This window comes from Gracilinanus agilis, chromosome 2 (genome assembly GCF_016433145.1).
Source record: "Gracilinanus agilis isolate LMUSP501 chromosome 2, AgileGrace, whole genome shotgun sequence".
Classification (NCBI taxonomy): Eukaryota; Metazoa; Chordata; class Mammalia; order Didelphimorphia; family Didelphidae; genus Gracilinanus; species Gracilinanus agilis.
In genome coordinates, this window is record NC_058131.1 from 457,883,429 (window position 1) to 457,898,892 (window position 15,464).

A 15,464-nucleotide genomic window follows, 5' to 3' on the forward strand; every position below is an offset into this window, starting at 1 on the left:
AGGGTATTTAGCATTTATCCTGGGGTCCATTATTCAGTCTGCAACAGCTAGTCTGGGATTCACTTCAGGGTGGATTCTCCTGGGAACAAGCACAAGCTTTGGGGGGGTCTCCAACCTACAAGCTATTTCTAAAACTTGGGGTTCATCAGATCTCACTAGGCCACAAGTTTGGGGTCGCTAGATTCCATGTTGACAGCCTAATAATTACCACACACACACACACATATATATCCCTCCTATTCTTCCCTGAGAGGCACTCCATAAGACAAAGAATTTTTTTCTTTGAAAGATGAGAAAAAGGGGAGAAAAATCAGTAAAATCTATGTATTGAGAAAAACATGAAAATACATAATATTTCATTCCCTTCTACCTCCTCTGCAAAGAATTAGGGGTAGGATGGAGAAGTGTCACTAATTGTTTGGCTCTGTTCATGTCACTGAATCAGTTTACTTAAGAATTTCTATTATTTTCTGTATGTATCATAATTCATTGCTTCTAATCATATCTCATTTTATTCATGTACCATAATTTGTTTTAACCATTTCCCTAGTTAATAGTTATCTACTTTGTTTCTAATTCTTGGTTACCACAAAAAGCATTGCCACAATGTTGTGTATGGAGCCTCTTTCTTTTTTCCAGGGACTTTCCTGGAGTATATGCCTACTAGTGAAATCTCTGGGAAAAGGATATAGAAATTTCAATTATTTTATTTGCATAATTGCAAGTTACTTTCCAAAATGGCTATTCACAGTCCCACCAACAATGTATTACTGTACCTATGTTTCCAAAATCTCCCCAACATCAACTATTACAGTATTCTGTTATATTTGCCAATTTGCTGGATGTATGGTGAAATCACATTTCTCTCATTACAATCTAGATGACAAGTGATAATGGCCTAAATTAGAATAGTAGATGAGACAAAAAGGGACATATACAAAGGATGTTGTGAATATAGAAAAAAAATGGAGAACATATTAGATAGGTGAGGTAAAAGTAAAAAGTTAAGGCAGCACAGTTGATAATGTGTGGTAGGCATGGAGTTGGGAGGACCTGGGTTCAAATTTGGCCCCAGGCATTTCCTAGCTATGTGGCCCTGGGCAAGTCACTAAAACCCTCCTTTGCCTGGTCCTTGCCCTTTTGTCTTAAAGAGTTGTTACTAAGAATTTTTTTTTAAGTAATAGGAAAGTTCAGAAGATAGGAAAGCTTTGAGGAAAAGATAAGTTGTTTTTGACAAGATGAGTTTGAGATACCTACAAGAACATCCAGTTCAGGATGTTTTAAAGGAAGTTGATAATACATGACCGAAGCTTAGGGAAAAAACTAGACCTGGGGAATCATCTACATAGATCCCATGAAGAAATTACCAAGTGATATAGTATAGTAGGGAATAAATAGCTTAGGATAGAGTCTTCAGGGACACTGTAATAAGGAATAAGACAGTAGGAAGCAACATAAAGGGATTTTAATAATAAAATAAGGTAGGGCACATGGGAAATGGGGCAAACTACTCTTAACCGCTATAGGAGGGAAGACACAGGGATTTAGGTGATCCAGGAAATCAGGGCAGGGGAGATAAAACTTACACACTATACTAGACTAAATGCAAGCTTGACAGGGTTTTGGGGATCTCACTGCTTGCTCCAACGATGTCCCAGGATCCAGGATGTTGGTACAGTCCACTACCTCCACTGGGTCACTCCAATAGGCTATCACAGACCTGGAGGTCCACCCTCCAAAACTACCTATTTTCTAGTTCCTCAAGTGGGGTTTCTTCAATGAGATCAGGGCACAAAAGCTCCTCTACCAGTGGCAAAACCTCCCAACTGTCCCAGAGTTCAAAAGCTCTGTGTCCTTTCTGCCACATCCAAAAGCCCTAAGAATGTTCAACTCAAGCTTGCATTTTCCAATGTACTTTTCTAAAATTTTCACTTATCTTATTCCTTATTACAATACCCACACAATTAGTGGGTATGGCAGAGATGAACCAGCAAAGAAACTGGTTCAGGAAGATATTTCTCCAAAGTTGGGCACTGACATTACTACTATTCTCTTTAAGCAAATCAAAACTTAAAACTATGTCCTTTTGTTTTACTTTGCTGTAGAATTCCCTTTTGTTTTAGGATTATCATAAAATGTAAGTAGAAATTGTAGGAGTCAGAGAATTCCAATTTACAGGAAAAACTTTGCCACTTTGGACCTCTTTTCTAAGCAAGAATAATTGTATATTAATAAATATCCAATAGGCCCTGGCTAAAATACAGGGTATGAACTTTTTTTTCATTGTAAGCCATTTGTTAGATAACAGTGGGAAACTAGGGTGAATTAAAAAGTATAATCGCCGAATGAATATTTACTTATTCAAGGTTCTGCAGAAGAGAACCAAAAATGACACTAGTAAAATAGAGTAAACAGAAAATAGAGTGAAGGAATTAGGAACTTTCTAAATACTATTATCAGAAAAGATTTTTTTCTCCCAAGAAAAATGCTGAATTGCCCAGGGAAGGAAAAAAAAAAGCAAAATAAATAGGATTTCAATGGAAGTTAAGGCAAGCTCCAAAAGATAATATACCATATTATATACTCAGAGGCAAAACTTTTTGAATTTCCATAAAGGAAAAGGCAAGTCCAAAAATGCTGTGTCTTTATAAACATCTAGACTTACCTTCCAGAAATACCACTGATTTTTGCAGCTGACTAACCTAGTAAGGATTAAGTCAAAAGAAGCCTTGTTGCTAAAGAACAATTCAGGGATAGGATTCAGTGACTCAATTCCCTAGATTCTTCAGAACTCTAAATAAAAGTTCAAATCCACTAGAACATAAATATTTGAGGAACTAAATTTAAAGATTCAAATCTCCCTCTTATTCCAAGGATGGGCCCAGACAGAGCAGACATCTATATCACAAGAATGGAAAATCCAAAGGCTTTTGGGACACAGAAAATGAGGCAAAAGGGGGGGAAAAAAGGGCATTGCCAACCAGTAACCAAATGCATATATGCTGAGGAGGTCACGGAATGACTAATTAATTAAAATTCAGCCTTTGAGGGATGGGCCTAAAACTTCCATCCACAGACTTTCACTGAATCCACATCACTGTGGAAGTAAATGCAGGACACTAGAAAGAATCTGGAAAAAGTACTTTCTTTTTTTTAAAAACCATTATCTTCAGTCTTGGAATCAATACTGTGTATTGGTTCCAAAAAAACAGTAAGGGCTAGGCAATGGAGGTTTAAGTGACTTGCCCAGGGTCACACAGCTAGGTAGCAAAAACAATAATTGAAAGAAAGCTGCTTGCAATAAGAATAAAAGGAAATGAGCAGGTATGAGAACCTTTCAGCACCAAATCAGTCCTTAAGTACTTGAGGTTATATTATACCCTGAAGGAATTGGAGAGTCATAGAAACGTTAAAAGCTGGGGTCCCCAAACTGGAAAATGGCAAGGACTTTTCAAAGGAGAAACAAAGACTAAGTTGCTGCAGCAGCTAGAATGATGAATCAAGTTCAAATCCAAACTCAGGACATTCCCTATCTGTACCTGGGCAAATGGCTTAAACCTTTCCCCATCTGTTTCCTAATGTATATTACATAGGGATAATAAAAGCACCTACCTTACTTACAACAAAGCTGTGAGGATCAAATAAGATAACATGTGTGAAGTGCTTTTCAAACTTTAAAGTGCTCTATAAATACTAGTTATGATGAATCAATTAACAGTAAAGATTAAGAATACAGTTCCCTTTATAGCCATGCTCTTTGTGGTGGCAAAAAATTGGAAAATGAGAGCATGTCCTTCGATTGGGGAATGGCTGAACAAATTGTGGTATCTGATGGTAACGGAATACTATTGTGCTCAAAGAACTGGAGGAATTCCATGTGAACTGGAAAGACCTCCAGGAATTTATGCAGAGTGAAAGGAGCAGAACCAGGAGAACATTGTACACAGAGACTAATACACTGTGGTACAATCAAACATAACAGACTTCTCTACTAGCAGCAATGCAAGGATCCAGAGCAAGGCTGAGGGACTTCAAAGAAAGAAAACTAGCCACAGTCAGAGGAAGAACTGTGGGAGGAGAAACACAGAAGAAAAACAACTGCTTGAACGCATGGGCTGTTGGGGATATTATTGGGGATGTAGACACTAAATGATAACTCTAGTCCAACTATCTTGAACAATGATACATGTAAAACCCAATGGAATTGTGCATCAGCTAAGGGGGGAGTTAGAGGAGTTTGAGGGAGAGGGAAAGAACATGAAATACATAACTAGGAGAAAATATTCAAAATTTTAAAAATTTAAAAAAAAGAATACAGTTCCCTAACACACAATCAGTAAGCAACTAAAGAAGTTATTCATCTATTTTAAATGGAGCCATTCTCCCCTCTACTACAAATAACTCATCTCTTTCTAACTGTTAAAGCAATCACAGAGTTCTTTTGTCAATAGTCATAGAAGCAAACCAGATTTTTTTGGTTCTATCCAGACCATTTGGGTCTGACAGAGCTTAGGGCCATGATGACAAACCTATGGACACACATGTCATGGCCCACTAGAGTTAGTTACTAGAAAGGCAGCAGGACTAGGGTGGAGCTGCTCCCTTCCCCCTCCCCATCCCGTCTCCCCACTCCTCTCCCCATCTCCACGTGAGCCTCTCAACACTTGCTCCTCTGCCCAGCAGCCCAATGGAAGTGCTTACTTCCTCCCCTGAGTAGAGTACCTGGGCTTCTCCTCTGCTTTCTCCTACCCCTGCAAGGAGTAAGTGTGGAAGGAGAGTGGTTTGGGTGGTCACTTAGTCTCCCAGTTGAGGGGGGAGCAGGGCACAGCACACAGTGTCTACTTAGGGTATCACTAGAAGCCAGAGAGCAGGACAGAATTCATCTGTGCATTCACTTATTCTAAGCCCTTTCTTTATATTTACAGGGGAGGGGCAGTGGGGGAAAAAAATGGGACAAGGGATTTTGTTAGGGTTCAGAATGCCCAGTCAAGATCCCTCTATCAATGCAGAACCTTAACTATCTTTTAGACAGTTGCCTGGGGCCACTGGGAAGTTAAGTGAATTACCAAGAATCACAAGTTCAGTATATGCCAGAGGCAGAAAGCTAGGTCTTTATGATCCACTCATTCTAAGGACTTACCAACTTAAAAATAAATGTCTCGGTGGAGGTGAAAGCCAAGACAAGCTACCATAATTACAAAGGCAGAGACTTAAAACTTAAATTCTCCTATATAGTTAGTTCCATTCCCTCTTAGAAAATTTCCACATTTTAAAATGGAAACCCTCATCAAAAAACAGCGGTAATTGCTTACCATTCCAGGGAGAGAATTTGAAAGAAAACTTTTAAAAATTAATGTTAAAAATTGTTTTTATATATAATAGGGGGAAAATATGATCTTTTAAAAAAGGAATGTGTTCCTTTCACAAATTCTGGCTAGCAAAAATGTTTTACAAATGATTCTTTTCCTGGCTCCATGACAATTCATGACAACTATTACCTGGCAGTTTGGGAAAGGACTGAGAGTTTAGTGGACTACCTCTAATTAGTTATTTGCCAATTAGAGATGTTTTGGTATGTTCAAGGGAGGGGCTGAATAATGGGCTCCTAAAACTCTATTTATAGATCTATCTTAAGGCCCATTAGGGTCTGTGTTCTTTGAGAGAGCCAATGCCCTATCACTTTATTAGTTAAAATGCTAGCCTAATCAATAAGCTGATATTCTTAACAACACCCCCAAAAGTTGCTGTAGTTATTATGTCTAAACTCTAAACCATTATTGGGAAGAGGGGCAAGGAACCTGAGCCTACCAGAGCAATGCCTCTTCCCAAGTCTCATCTGTTCTTTGTGCCATCTGAAATAAGTAGATCCATGAAAGGATATACCAGGAAGCTTCCTCTATCCTACTTAGGAAAGAAAAACAAGTCCAAGGACTGTCTACTTTTGAAAGTTATTCAAAAAAGTTTAAGTTGGTTCCATGGCAACAACGGTTACCTGTGCCATCAGGATTGGAGAAACAGAACAAAAAAGGAAAAAATTGCTTTCCATGGGATGTCATTTTCATATATTTAGCTCGAAAGTTGTTTTTTTTCCCCCAAGGGAAAGAGGAAATATAGTGCCTGCTATGTATTAGGCACTGTAAAAAGTTATTTTTAAAAATAATGTCTATTTTATCCTCGCAAACTACCCTGGGAGGTAGGTGCTTGTGATTGTTCCTATTTTACAGTTGAGGAAACTGAAGCAAACAAGTTAAATGACTTGTGCAGGATCACACAGATAGTAAGCAAGAGAAGCCAAATTTGAATTTAGGTCTTCCTGATTTGGGACAGCTAGGTGGTACAGTGAGTGGCCTCTTACTTGTGACACTAGATAAGTCACTTAACCCAGTTTGCCTCAGTTTCCTCATCTACATATAAAATGAGCTGGAGAAGGAAATGGTAAAACACCATTATCTTTGCCAAGAAAACCCCAAATGGGGTCACCGTGATTGAAATGACAGTATAACAAAATTCCTCATTTCAGATTCCGTGCTCTATCCACTGTGCGACTTAGCTGTCTCCTCACCCCACCCCCACCCCCACACCACAGGCTTCAAATTACATTAGCATTGCTCAGTAATATTGTATAATTCAAACTATTTTGCTCCAAGTAGGCTGGAAGACTTCTAAGGACCATGGATTTTAAACTACTACAAAATTAAGTATTCTGTGTCAGACTACTGTTAGACAAATTAGCGATTCAATTATACGATAAAATAAAAATCATATTTGAAAAAAATTAAAAGTTTAGAATTCTGAAAACTGAAGTTTTACCACTGTCATAGGGACTCCCCAAGGTTGGCACTGATTACCAAAATAATAGGAGCATAAAGAATGAATAAAGAAGTGATAGAAAGTGTTCCATACTACTCAATACAGCATCCAGAACAGAATCTTCATAAATGACCGCTATACAAACTAAAGAATAGCCCTCAAAGAAGAATTTTTATATAATATAGCCACTTGATCCAATTTGCAGAAATTAATTTTAAGGGATAGTTTAAAAAAGGAAAAAAGATCCTTCATACATATAACTGATAACACTTAAAACTAAATCTTACATATTTTATCTTTCATAACAATTTTTTTTAACCCTTGTACTTCGGTGTATTGTCTCATAGGTGGAAGAGTGGTAAGGGTGGGCAATGGGGGTCAAGTGACTTGCCCAGGGTCACACAGCTGGGAAGTGGCTGAGGCCGGGTTTGAACCTAGGACCTCCTGTCTCTAGGCCTGACTCTCACTCCACTGAGCTACCCAGCTGCCCCTTTCATAACAATTTCAAGAAGATGAGTTGAAATCAATTAGATATTATAATGGATAAAGAAGTACAAGAAATGAAATTTATGATAGCTCATATTAACATTTCAAAGCTTATATACATATATATAAGAATTTCAAAATATATGAAGGCATCAGACCTTGGAGGTAAGGGATTTTTTGTCCCTAGGGAGGTCTACTTCTGGAATGAACTCATGCCCTTAGGATGACTAAGTAGAATTAGTGCCAAGGTCAGAGCCATTTATGGCTTGAAGTCCATTTCTACAATCTGATTTTGCCATCTCCAGAATATAAAGCTCACAGAAGATTGCCCACTTCAGTGGTGACTAGGGAATCAAAAGGGATTCCCCAATGAATAAGCAAAGGATATGAACAATGGTCAAAAGAGTTCAAACTGTTAACCACCAAGTAACTAATAAAAGAAATCATCAAATCAAAACAACTCCAAGGTTTTACCTCATATCCAGGAAATTTGCAAAGATGACAAAGGATAGAAATGAAGTTGTATTAATACACTGTTAATTCCAATTGGAATCTGGTCCAACTATTTTGAAAGGCAATTTGAAATTATGCTAAAAAAATGTCCATACTTTTTGATTCAAATATTCTACTGTTTAGTATATATACCTAAGGAAGTCAAAGAGAAAGAAAGGCCCAGATCCCACTGTTGTGGGAATAAAAAACACTTATTCATTTTAGAAATGCTTAAGATTGTTCAAATTTTATTAAAAGATAGCTAGCTAACCTGGAGAATAAACACTTCTTTTAACAAGTGATTTCCATACTGTAAAGGACTAAGGTATCCTATTACAGACATCAGCAAGAAGAGAGGTTTACAGAATGTTATATCTATATTTTCCCCATTTCTTCTGAATTGAAACATCCTGTTAAAAAACAGACTGAAGGACACAAAATTGATGGTTTATCTAAAGATCACTTAAATTGGTTTTATCAGCTGGACAACATCTTCCTGAGATTAAAAATGGAATTTCTGAGAAAAAGAAGAAAAAGAAAGAATACAAGACATGTCTTTTAAGCAACAAGAAAAGGGCAATTTAAAAACCAGACGTAGCTAAGCTGTCTTTTAGAATAACAACACTTCTTGTGGTAGCAAAGAGCTGAAAATAAAAATAAGTACCTATTGATTAGGTAATGGCTAGGCAAATTGTGGTACATGAATATAATGGAATATTGCCATACTGTTAGAAATAGTAAAAAATGAATAATTCGAAGAAGAATGGAAATAACTATGGGAACCAATAAAAAGTAAATTTAGTAGGTAGAGCTAGAAAAATGCAATATACACAATAACAATGTAAATAGAAAGAAGCAATCAAAATTGAATGTTGTAGAATCAAATGACTGACCAAGCCTGGCCCCAAAGAAGAAATATAAGTACTACTCCTGCTTCTTTATGAAAGTAGGGGATTATGGTATAGAATACTGTTTATAATATTCAACTTTCACATTTGTTGGCTGTGTTGTATGATTTTTTCTTTATTAAAAAAGATGGCTTTTTTAAAGGAAAAAAAACATTGGAAAAAGGTGATGTTAAAAAAGATATCAATAAATTATCTTTTAAAAATGAGAGGAACAGCATTGCTAATTATCAGCAATAGAATAAGTTAGAGATAAGAATCAATTTCCCAAACTTAAGAGTATTGAGATAAGAAATTTCCAAGTAAGGTAGTAGGAATTCCTTTTATGGAGTTTTAAGAAAAGAGTAGATAAGGTTCCTTGGACTACTTCAAAATCTAGTCCAGAATAGAACAAGGGATTGAATTATGACTTCTGAAACAAAAGTTCAAAACAGTTGGTCAACAAATATTTAGCAAGCATGTACTGTGCTCAAGAAAGAATGTAGAATGTACAAGACATCTGTCTTCTTTATTCTATGGTCAAGTCAAGATTATCCAGATTTCTCCTTCTATCTGCCATTTATCTATTTTCACTGCTCAGTAGTAGCTCCACCAACATGTGGAGAGACAGTAAAGAAAATCAGGAAAATATCAACAAACATTTGAATTATCTGTACTATACAAGTTTTTGTCGGTCATTCTTTTCAGTCATGTGTGACTCTTCATGACCTCATTTGGGGTTTCCATGGCAAAGATACTAGAGTTGTCTGTCATTTCTTTCTCCAGCTTATTTTTACTGATGAGGAAACTAAGACAGAGTTAAGAGACTTAACCTAAGATCACACAACTAGTGTCTGTGGACATTTCTGAACTAAGGAAGATGAGCCTTCCTGACTGGTTCTCTATCTATAGACTCTTCTTGAGACAAGATCACCTTTTATCTAGCAAAGGAGGTAAGGTTTTAAGTAGCTGTTTTCATAGGAAAAGACCACAAAAGCACTGAACATCCAGCAGAAACAATGAATTTGACCCCACAAACTTGATTGCTTCTCTACTACTCACTCATTTGCAAGGACAGGAAAGCTTTAAGAGTGTAAAGAAACAGGAGGTCCCAAGTTCAAATTTAACCTTAAGACACTTCCTAGTTGTATGACCCTGGGCAAATCACTTAACTCCCATTACTTAGCCCTTACTGCTCTTCTGCCTTAGAACAAATGCACAGTAGTAATTCTAAGACAGAAGGCAAGGGTTTAAAAAAAAAAGTGTAAAGAAAAACTCCAGAACCCTGAACCCAAAAATTATTTGGTGATGACTGGGCAAATATTAGGACAAATAATGGCCTAGTTTGCTGAGATAAAGATCTGGCAAAAATTGGGTGCAAAATCTCTCACTGAGGGACCCAGACCTATACCAGGAAAAACAGAGTGGGAGTGACCACTCTCCAACATGCCAGAGAGGATGACAGGTCTCAAAGCCAAGTCCCTAAAAAGCAGAAGTAGGTAGCTGACTAAGTTAAAGATTCTGGCTCTTTCTGTAGGGAGGAAAAATAACAGCATTACCTCAGCAAAAGATTATATTCAAGCTTACTGAAGCTAAAGACAGCAAAAGCTAGCAGCCCAATGAAGGTGAACTGAGTGGTTCCAGCTCAATCTCAAAAAAGAGCTCAAGGAAGATGGGGAAGGAAAGATAGCCTTAAGAAAGCTGGGTGGGGTCAGAGGCAGCTGCCAGAACAAACAAGGCCAGGCAAGGTTTGGGCCAGATCAAATGTCAGGAAAAGAAGTTGTGTTGTTGAAAACTTGTCTTGGACTATATAGATTCCCAAAGTAGAAACTGTATCTGTTTACTCTTGAGCTCTTTTAATTAAGTTCAGAAGTCTTTCCCCCAGGAGCAGTATACCTGGTCTTTATAAACAGTATTAGTAACGGGCTAGTCTGGGTATACTCCAAAAAGCAGCTGGAAGGATACCATGGAGAAAGAATATCAAAGTGGGAGAGAGAGATGTTCCGCCAGAGCCCTAACTTTGGAGGGTTGGAGGGGTGGGGGTGGGCGATTCGAGATGGAAGGAGGGAGGAAGAATGAAGGCTTCTTTGATACACAGGTTTATACCAGGAAACTCATCTAGACAATGAATCAGTAAAAGGTGGGGGAGGGGCAAATAGGAATAATTTGAAATTCTACCTACTCAACCAGTTACATATTGAAATTTTAGTCTTGTCACTCATTAAAAGCTTTGGTAAAAGAATTTAGAAGGGAATAAGATGAAATTAATGGATAAAATTGGAAATTTGCAATTATCCATATCCATGTTATCTTGATTGATATTTTAGTCAATATCTTTTTTTAAAAGAAAATTTATTTTTAAGCTTCCTAGACCTTGTCTTTTATCATGCATTACCTACAGACTTTCTTATTTTTATATCTTTCTAGTTGTTGGAAAATGCTCAAATGCCAATTACTCCAGTAATACTTTTTTTTTAAAACCCTTACCTTCTGTATTGGAGTCAATACTGTGTATAGGCTCCAAGGCAGAAGAGTGGTAAGGGCTAGGCAATGGAGGTCAAGTGACTTGCCCAGGATCACACAGCTGGGAAGTGTCTGAGGCTAAATTTGAACCTAGGACCTCCCGTCTCTAAGCCTAGCTCTCAAACCACTGAGCTACTCAGCTGCCCCCTACTCCAGTAATACTAATATGGAATGATTTCTCTATATAGTCCTGGGGAGGGGAGAAACCAGCATGATTTAAAGAGGAAATGGGTATGAATCTATGATGAGTCATAAATGGCACTGCTAAGTCTCCATTGGGAAGGATAATAGAACTTTTTAGCAAAACAATTAGTTACTTATCTTTACAAAGTCCTTAAGTCATCACATTTGATTTGTGGAGGAAAAAAAGTGGGGGGGTGCTAGAAACCACTGAGAGATTTTTTCCCATTACTTTCTGGTCACTTAGCACCATTGCATACATTAACAGTTTGGTTCAACTCCACTCTCAACTCCCTGGCACTACAAAAGGGATAATAATCAGTATTTAAATATGCTATCTTTAAAGGCTTATTTCGATTGATAAGATGCAATGGAAGGCAACACTAAATTTTAGAGAAAATAATTCTCTTACTATTTTAATTATATAACGGGTTCAAAGCTTCCTTTCTCGTTTGAGGCTGGCCAGCTCATTCTCTACAGCACAAACACAAAACAGGACAACTTACCCAAGTTGGAGAGCCTTTTCAATAACCCTGCCTCTCTTATGGCTGCAGGACCATGTTCTACTCCTCTTCGTTTCTGTCACATAAACACAAAAAGACTCTGGTGACAAGTTGGGACTAAAGATACTTTCTGAAAAAACTAATCTTTTCTTTATTTGTTAATGAATGTTAGTCAAATTAAGTCTTTAAATCCAGCCCCTAAGACTTTATTAGCTCGCCAGATGCTGGGATATGGGTGTAGAGTCACCAGAACTGGAAAAGTGGAGTAAACATCACTATACATTTCATTTTGAAAAGAGGTGCTATCAATTTGATCACAGAACTTAAGAACTAGAGATTTATTTAGTCTCATTCAAAGAAGCCTAAGCTAGCCAGAGAAGTAAAGCGATTTATTAAAGGTCACAGGGCTAGAACTAGCAGAATCTTCCCATTCCTGGGACTACCCCGCCCCTGTTACCATCTAGAGGAGAACAAAACAACCCCTCCCTTGCCTAGAAGCACCTTCTCGTCTTTTCCACTTGCAGACCCTACTAGGTCAATGCCTTCTCCCCCACCTAAGAAAAATCCCCGTCCCCGCCACCTCCAGCCTCACTAGGCGGCTTTGATTCGAGCTACCGGGGAGGGGGAAGGAGTCGTCTGTTTCTCATCTTCCAGTCCCAACGGGGAAGCCCTCCATCTCTCTCTTTCTTAACCAGGGAGATCCTCGTGCACTTCCTCCCTTTCCTCATAACTAGGAACCTCTAAAGCGGAAATCTGCCGGTTCCCTCGATCCCTCCACCCCGCGCTCCACAAAAAGGAAGCCCCCACGTGCTCCTGACCCCCTCCCCAAAGGGGCAAACCCTCGGGCTCGCCTTCTCCCCTCCCCCCACCCCAACCTCCAGCGGGAGGATCACTGAGGCAGTCTCCCCAAGACTCCGCGGGAAAAACCTATTCTCTGGGTTTCGGAAAAGAATGGTCCTTTTCCTCCCTTGCGCACCCCCCGCGCGGAGTTCGCGGTCTCACCTGCCCCTTCGAGAACGGAGCTCCGATCACAGCCACCGAGTGAACAGATTTCTTGAATGCGGAATGAGCTTGCTTCTGAAAAAGCCTCGAGAGGCTGCTCCTCAAAGACATGATTGACAACAGGCCAGCGGCCGAAGGAGCTCCCGGGAATAAGCGGCGGCTCCTTTTTATACCGCTACGACGGTCTCGCTTTACCTCGTTTCGAGTACCTCCGCGAGCTCGGAGCCGGTAACACCCCGCCCCCTCCCAGACCGCGTCACGGGCTCCGGCTTCGAAGCTCCGCCTCCCACAGGCCCCCGGCACACCTTCTCCACAGTCCCCGCCCATCTCGCGTACGGTTCCACACTCGCTTTGGGTTTACTCCACCCTTCCTAATCTGGATTCTCTCCCTCTACCAGTCCCTGACGTCACAAAGGCCAACCAGGGCTGTAGACCAATAGGAGAGCAGCTGCGGGGAGGTGTGTCTCTGCTGGGCGGGCAGCAGCTCTATCCCTGGACCTCGGTGCTGCCTGGGTTTGCTAATTCCTGTGGTACAGGTGGTCTGTTCCACCTACCTGGCCGGCGTGGCGACATGAGAAAGAACTGTACCATGTTGTTAGCTCGCCAGGCGAGTGAATGACAAATGATTCCCACCTTCCCAACCCAGGGTCTTTTCCCCAGGCTCTAGCGTTTCAAACTGTAGATAATTGTTTCAAGCTGCAGATAATTGCCCTTTCCTACCTAAAAGTGGTGTGAAGTTGAGGCTAATTTTACGATCTAAGTTTCTATAAACTCTTTGTAAATTCTGATCATTTTTTACTAAAGTCACCAGTATCTATCTACTTTTTCTAGTAAGAGTTTAATCATTCTTGTTATTCTCTGTTGCCGATCTTGGCTTTTGAATGAATTTTTGAACTCAAAAGCTGCTGCCGTGTTCAGCGTTTCAGTATTCATTTTTTTTTAAATTAGCTTTTATTGATACATTTTGTTTTTACATCACTTACATTTACCACTATACTCCTCCACCTGTTGCGTCCCAGAGATCTTAAACTTGGCATTGGTAACTCCTCTACTAAGAAGGGGGAGATGCCATTTCTCTTCTTTTTCTCTCTTTTTGGTGTGGGTTAATCATTATAACTTCACAGTATTCTATTTCAATTGTTTTGTTCTTTTTGTTTCCAGGTCCAATTAATTGTTGCAGTTGCAGTCTTTATGCATATTATATTCCAGGTTCTACTTATGTCATTTAATATGACTCTCCATGATATTCTGTATTCATCATATTCTTAACTGTTTAATGTGTTCCACAGTAATGTTCCATTACATCTTCAGACACTACTTTTAGCCATTCCCTCATCAACAAGCATATACGTTATTTCTAGCTTTTTGCTACCATAAAAAAAAAAGTGCTACTATAAAATTTTTGGTGCATAAGAGACCTTGTCCTCCTTAGTGAAATCTCTTGAACCAAAGGTTTTTAATAGCTTGGTCAATCTCTTTGCATAATTGCAATATTACTTTCCAGAAAGGATGGATCAACATTTTTTCAAGCAAATTTTTTATAATCATAAATAAAAGGACTGGAAAAGGCCTTCTGATCATCTATTCCAAATCCACTCATGTATTAAGTGGCAGCTAGATAATTTGGTGGATTGAGTGGTGGACTTTGAGTTGAGACAACTTTGGACCAAATCTTGCCTCAGATACCAGCCGTGAGGCCTTAGGTAAATCATTTAACCTCTCTCTGTAGTCTCAGTTTCCTTGTGGTGAGGACCATGTAAGAGTACACATATCCCTTCCACATTGCAGGTTTCCCCACTGAAGTTTCAATATATCACTGGCTGGCATAAGACATTAAATGGGAATTTGGGGGGAATTTTGCAGAATCTGCAGACTATATGCAAAGGTCAGCAAATGACAAAGGAAAAGTTTAGAAACTCAGAAATGCATAAAATATTTAGTATTGTATAACTTCAATACATGTTATCTTTTAATACCAGAAATGTACACAATTTCTTTTTTAAAGTTAAAATATCATATTAGCCTGAATATAAAAGGACCCAGAATATAGTGCAATCCCAAGTATTTCGAAGGATAACTCAGAAAGAGGAAACACTACAGTTGCTTCTGGAACAGCTTGAACGTTGTTTGTATTTTCTGCCTCTTGAGCCACAAGTATTTTAAAGTTCATATTATAACTTCATGGGATTCCTTTATTAACTTGAATTTTGAAAGAAGCCTTTTTTTCAACATGGTCAATATTATTTTCTCTACCCATCACCAGATAAATAATGGGTAAATGTTCAGAAATGATAAACACAACCTTGGCATAAGAGCTACCAAAACCAAAAACACTGGCATTAGATATATTGCCACCACAACACAAAGCAAGTGTGAAAGATGATTCCCGCGAGACAACACCTATGTGAAGTTGCAACAATTTATTCTAAATCTATTTTCAGTGTTCTCCTCAAGACACTTCCAGTACATTTAAACAATGTTGCATCATAACATGAATTCTCAATTCATGTACGGTATAGTGATTATAGGCTATAGATGTGCTAAAATGCATGCTGAGGCACATAATACACAACTTATGGTTTCA

At 38.7% G+C, this 15,464-nt stretch overlaps 1 protein-coding gene across 1 annotated transcript in view; it reads right to left on the minus strand.

Annotated features, from left to right (window-relative positions):
• Window positions 1-13,062, minus strand: part of ARG2 (arginase 2) — a 39,134-nt gene extending 26,072 nt beyond the window's left edge. Inside the window, exons 1-2 of the mRNA XM_044664819.1 lie at window positions 12,881-13,062; window positions 11,882-11,954 (exon numbers count right to left, since the gene is read on the minus strand). Coding sequence (XP_044520754.1) covers window positions 11,882-11,954; window positions 12,881-12,991 — 184 coding nt within the window. The 5' untranslated portion in view covers window positions 12,992-13,062. The remainder of the gene's footprint in view (window positions 1-11,881; window positions 11,955-12,880) is intronic.
• Window positions 13,063-15,464: the final 2,402 nt, after the last annotated feature.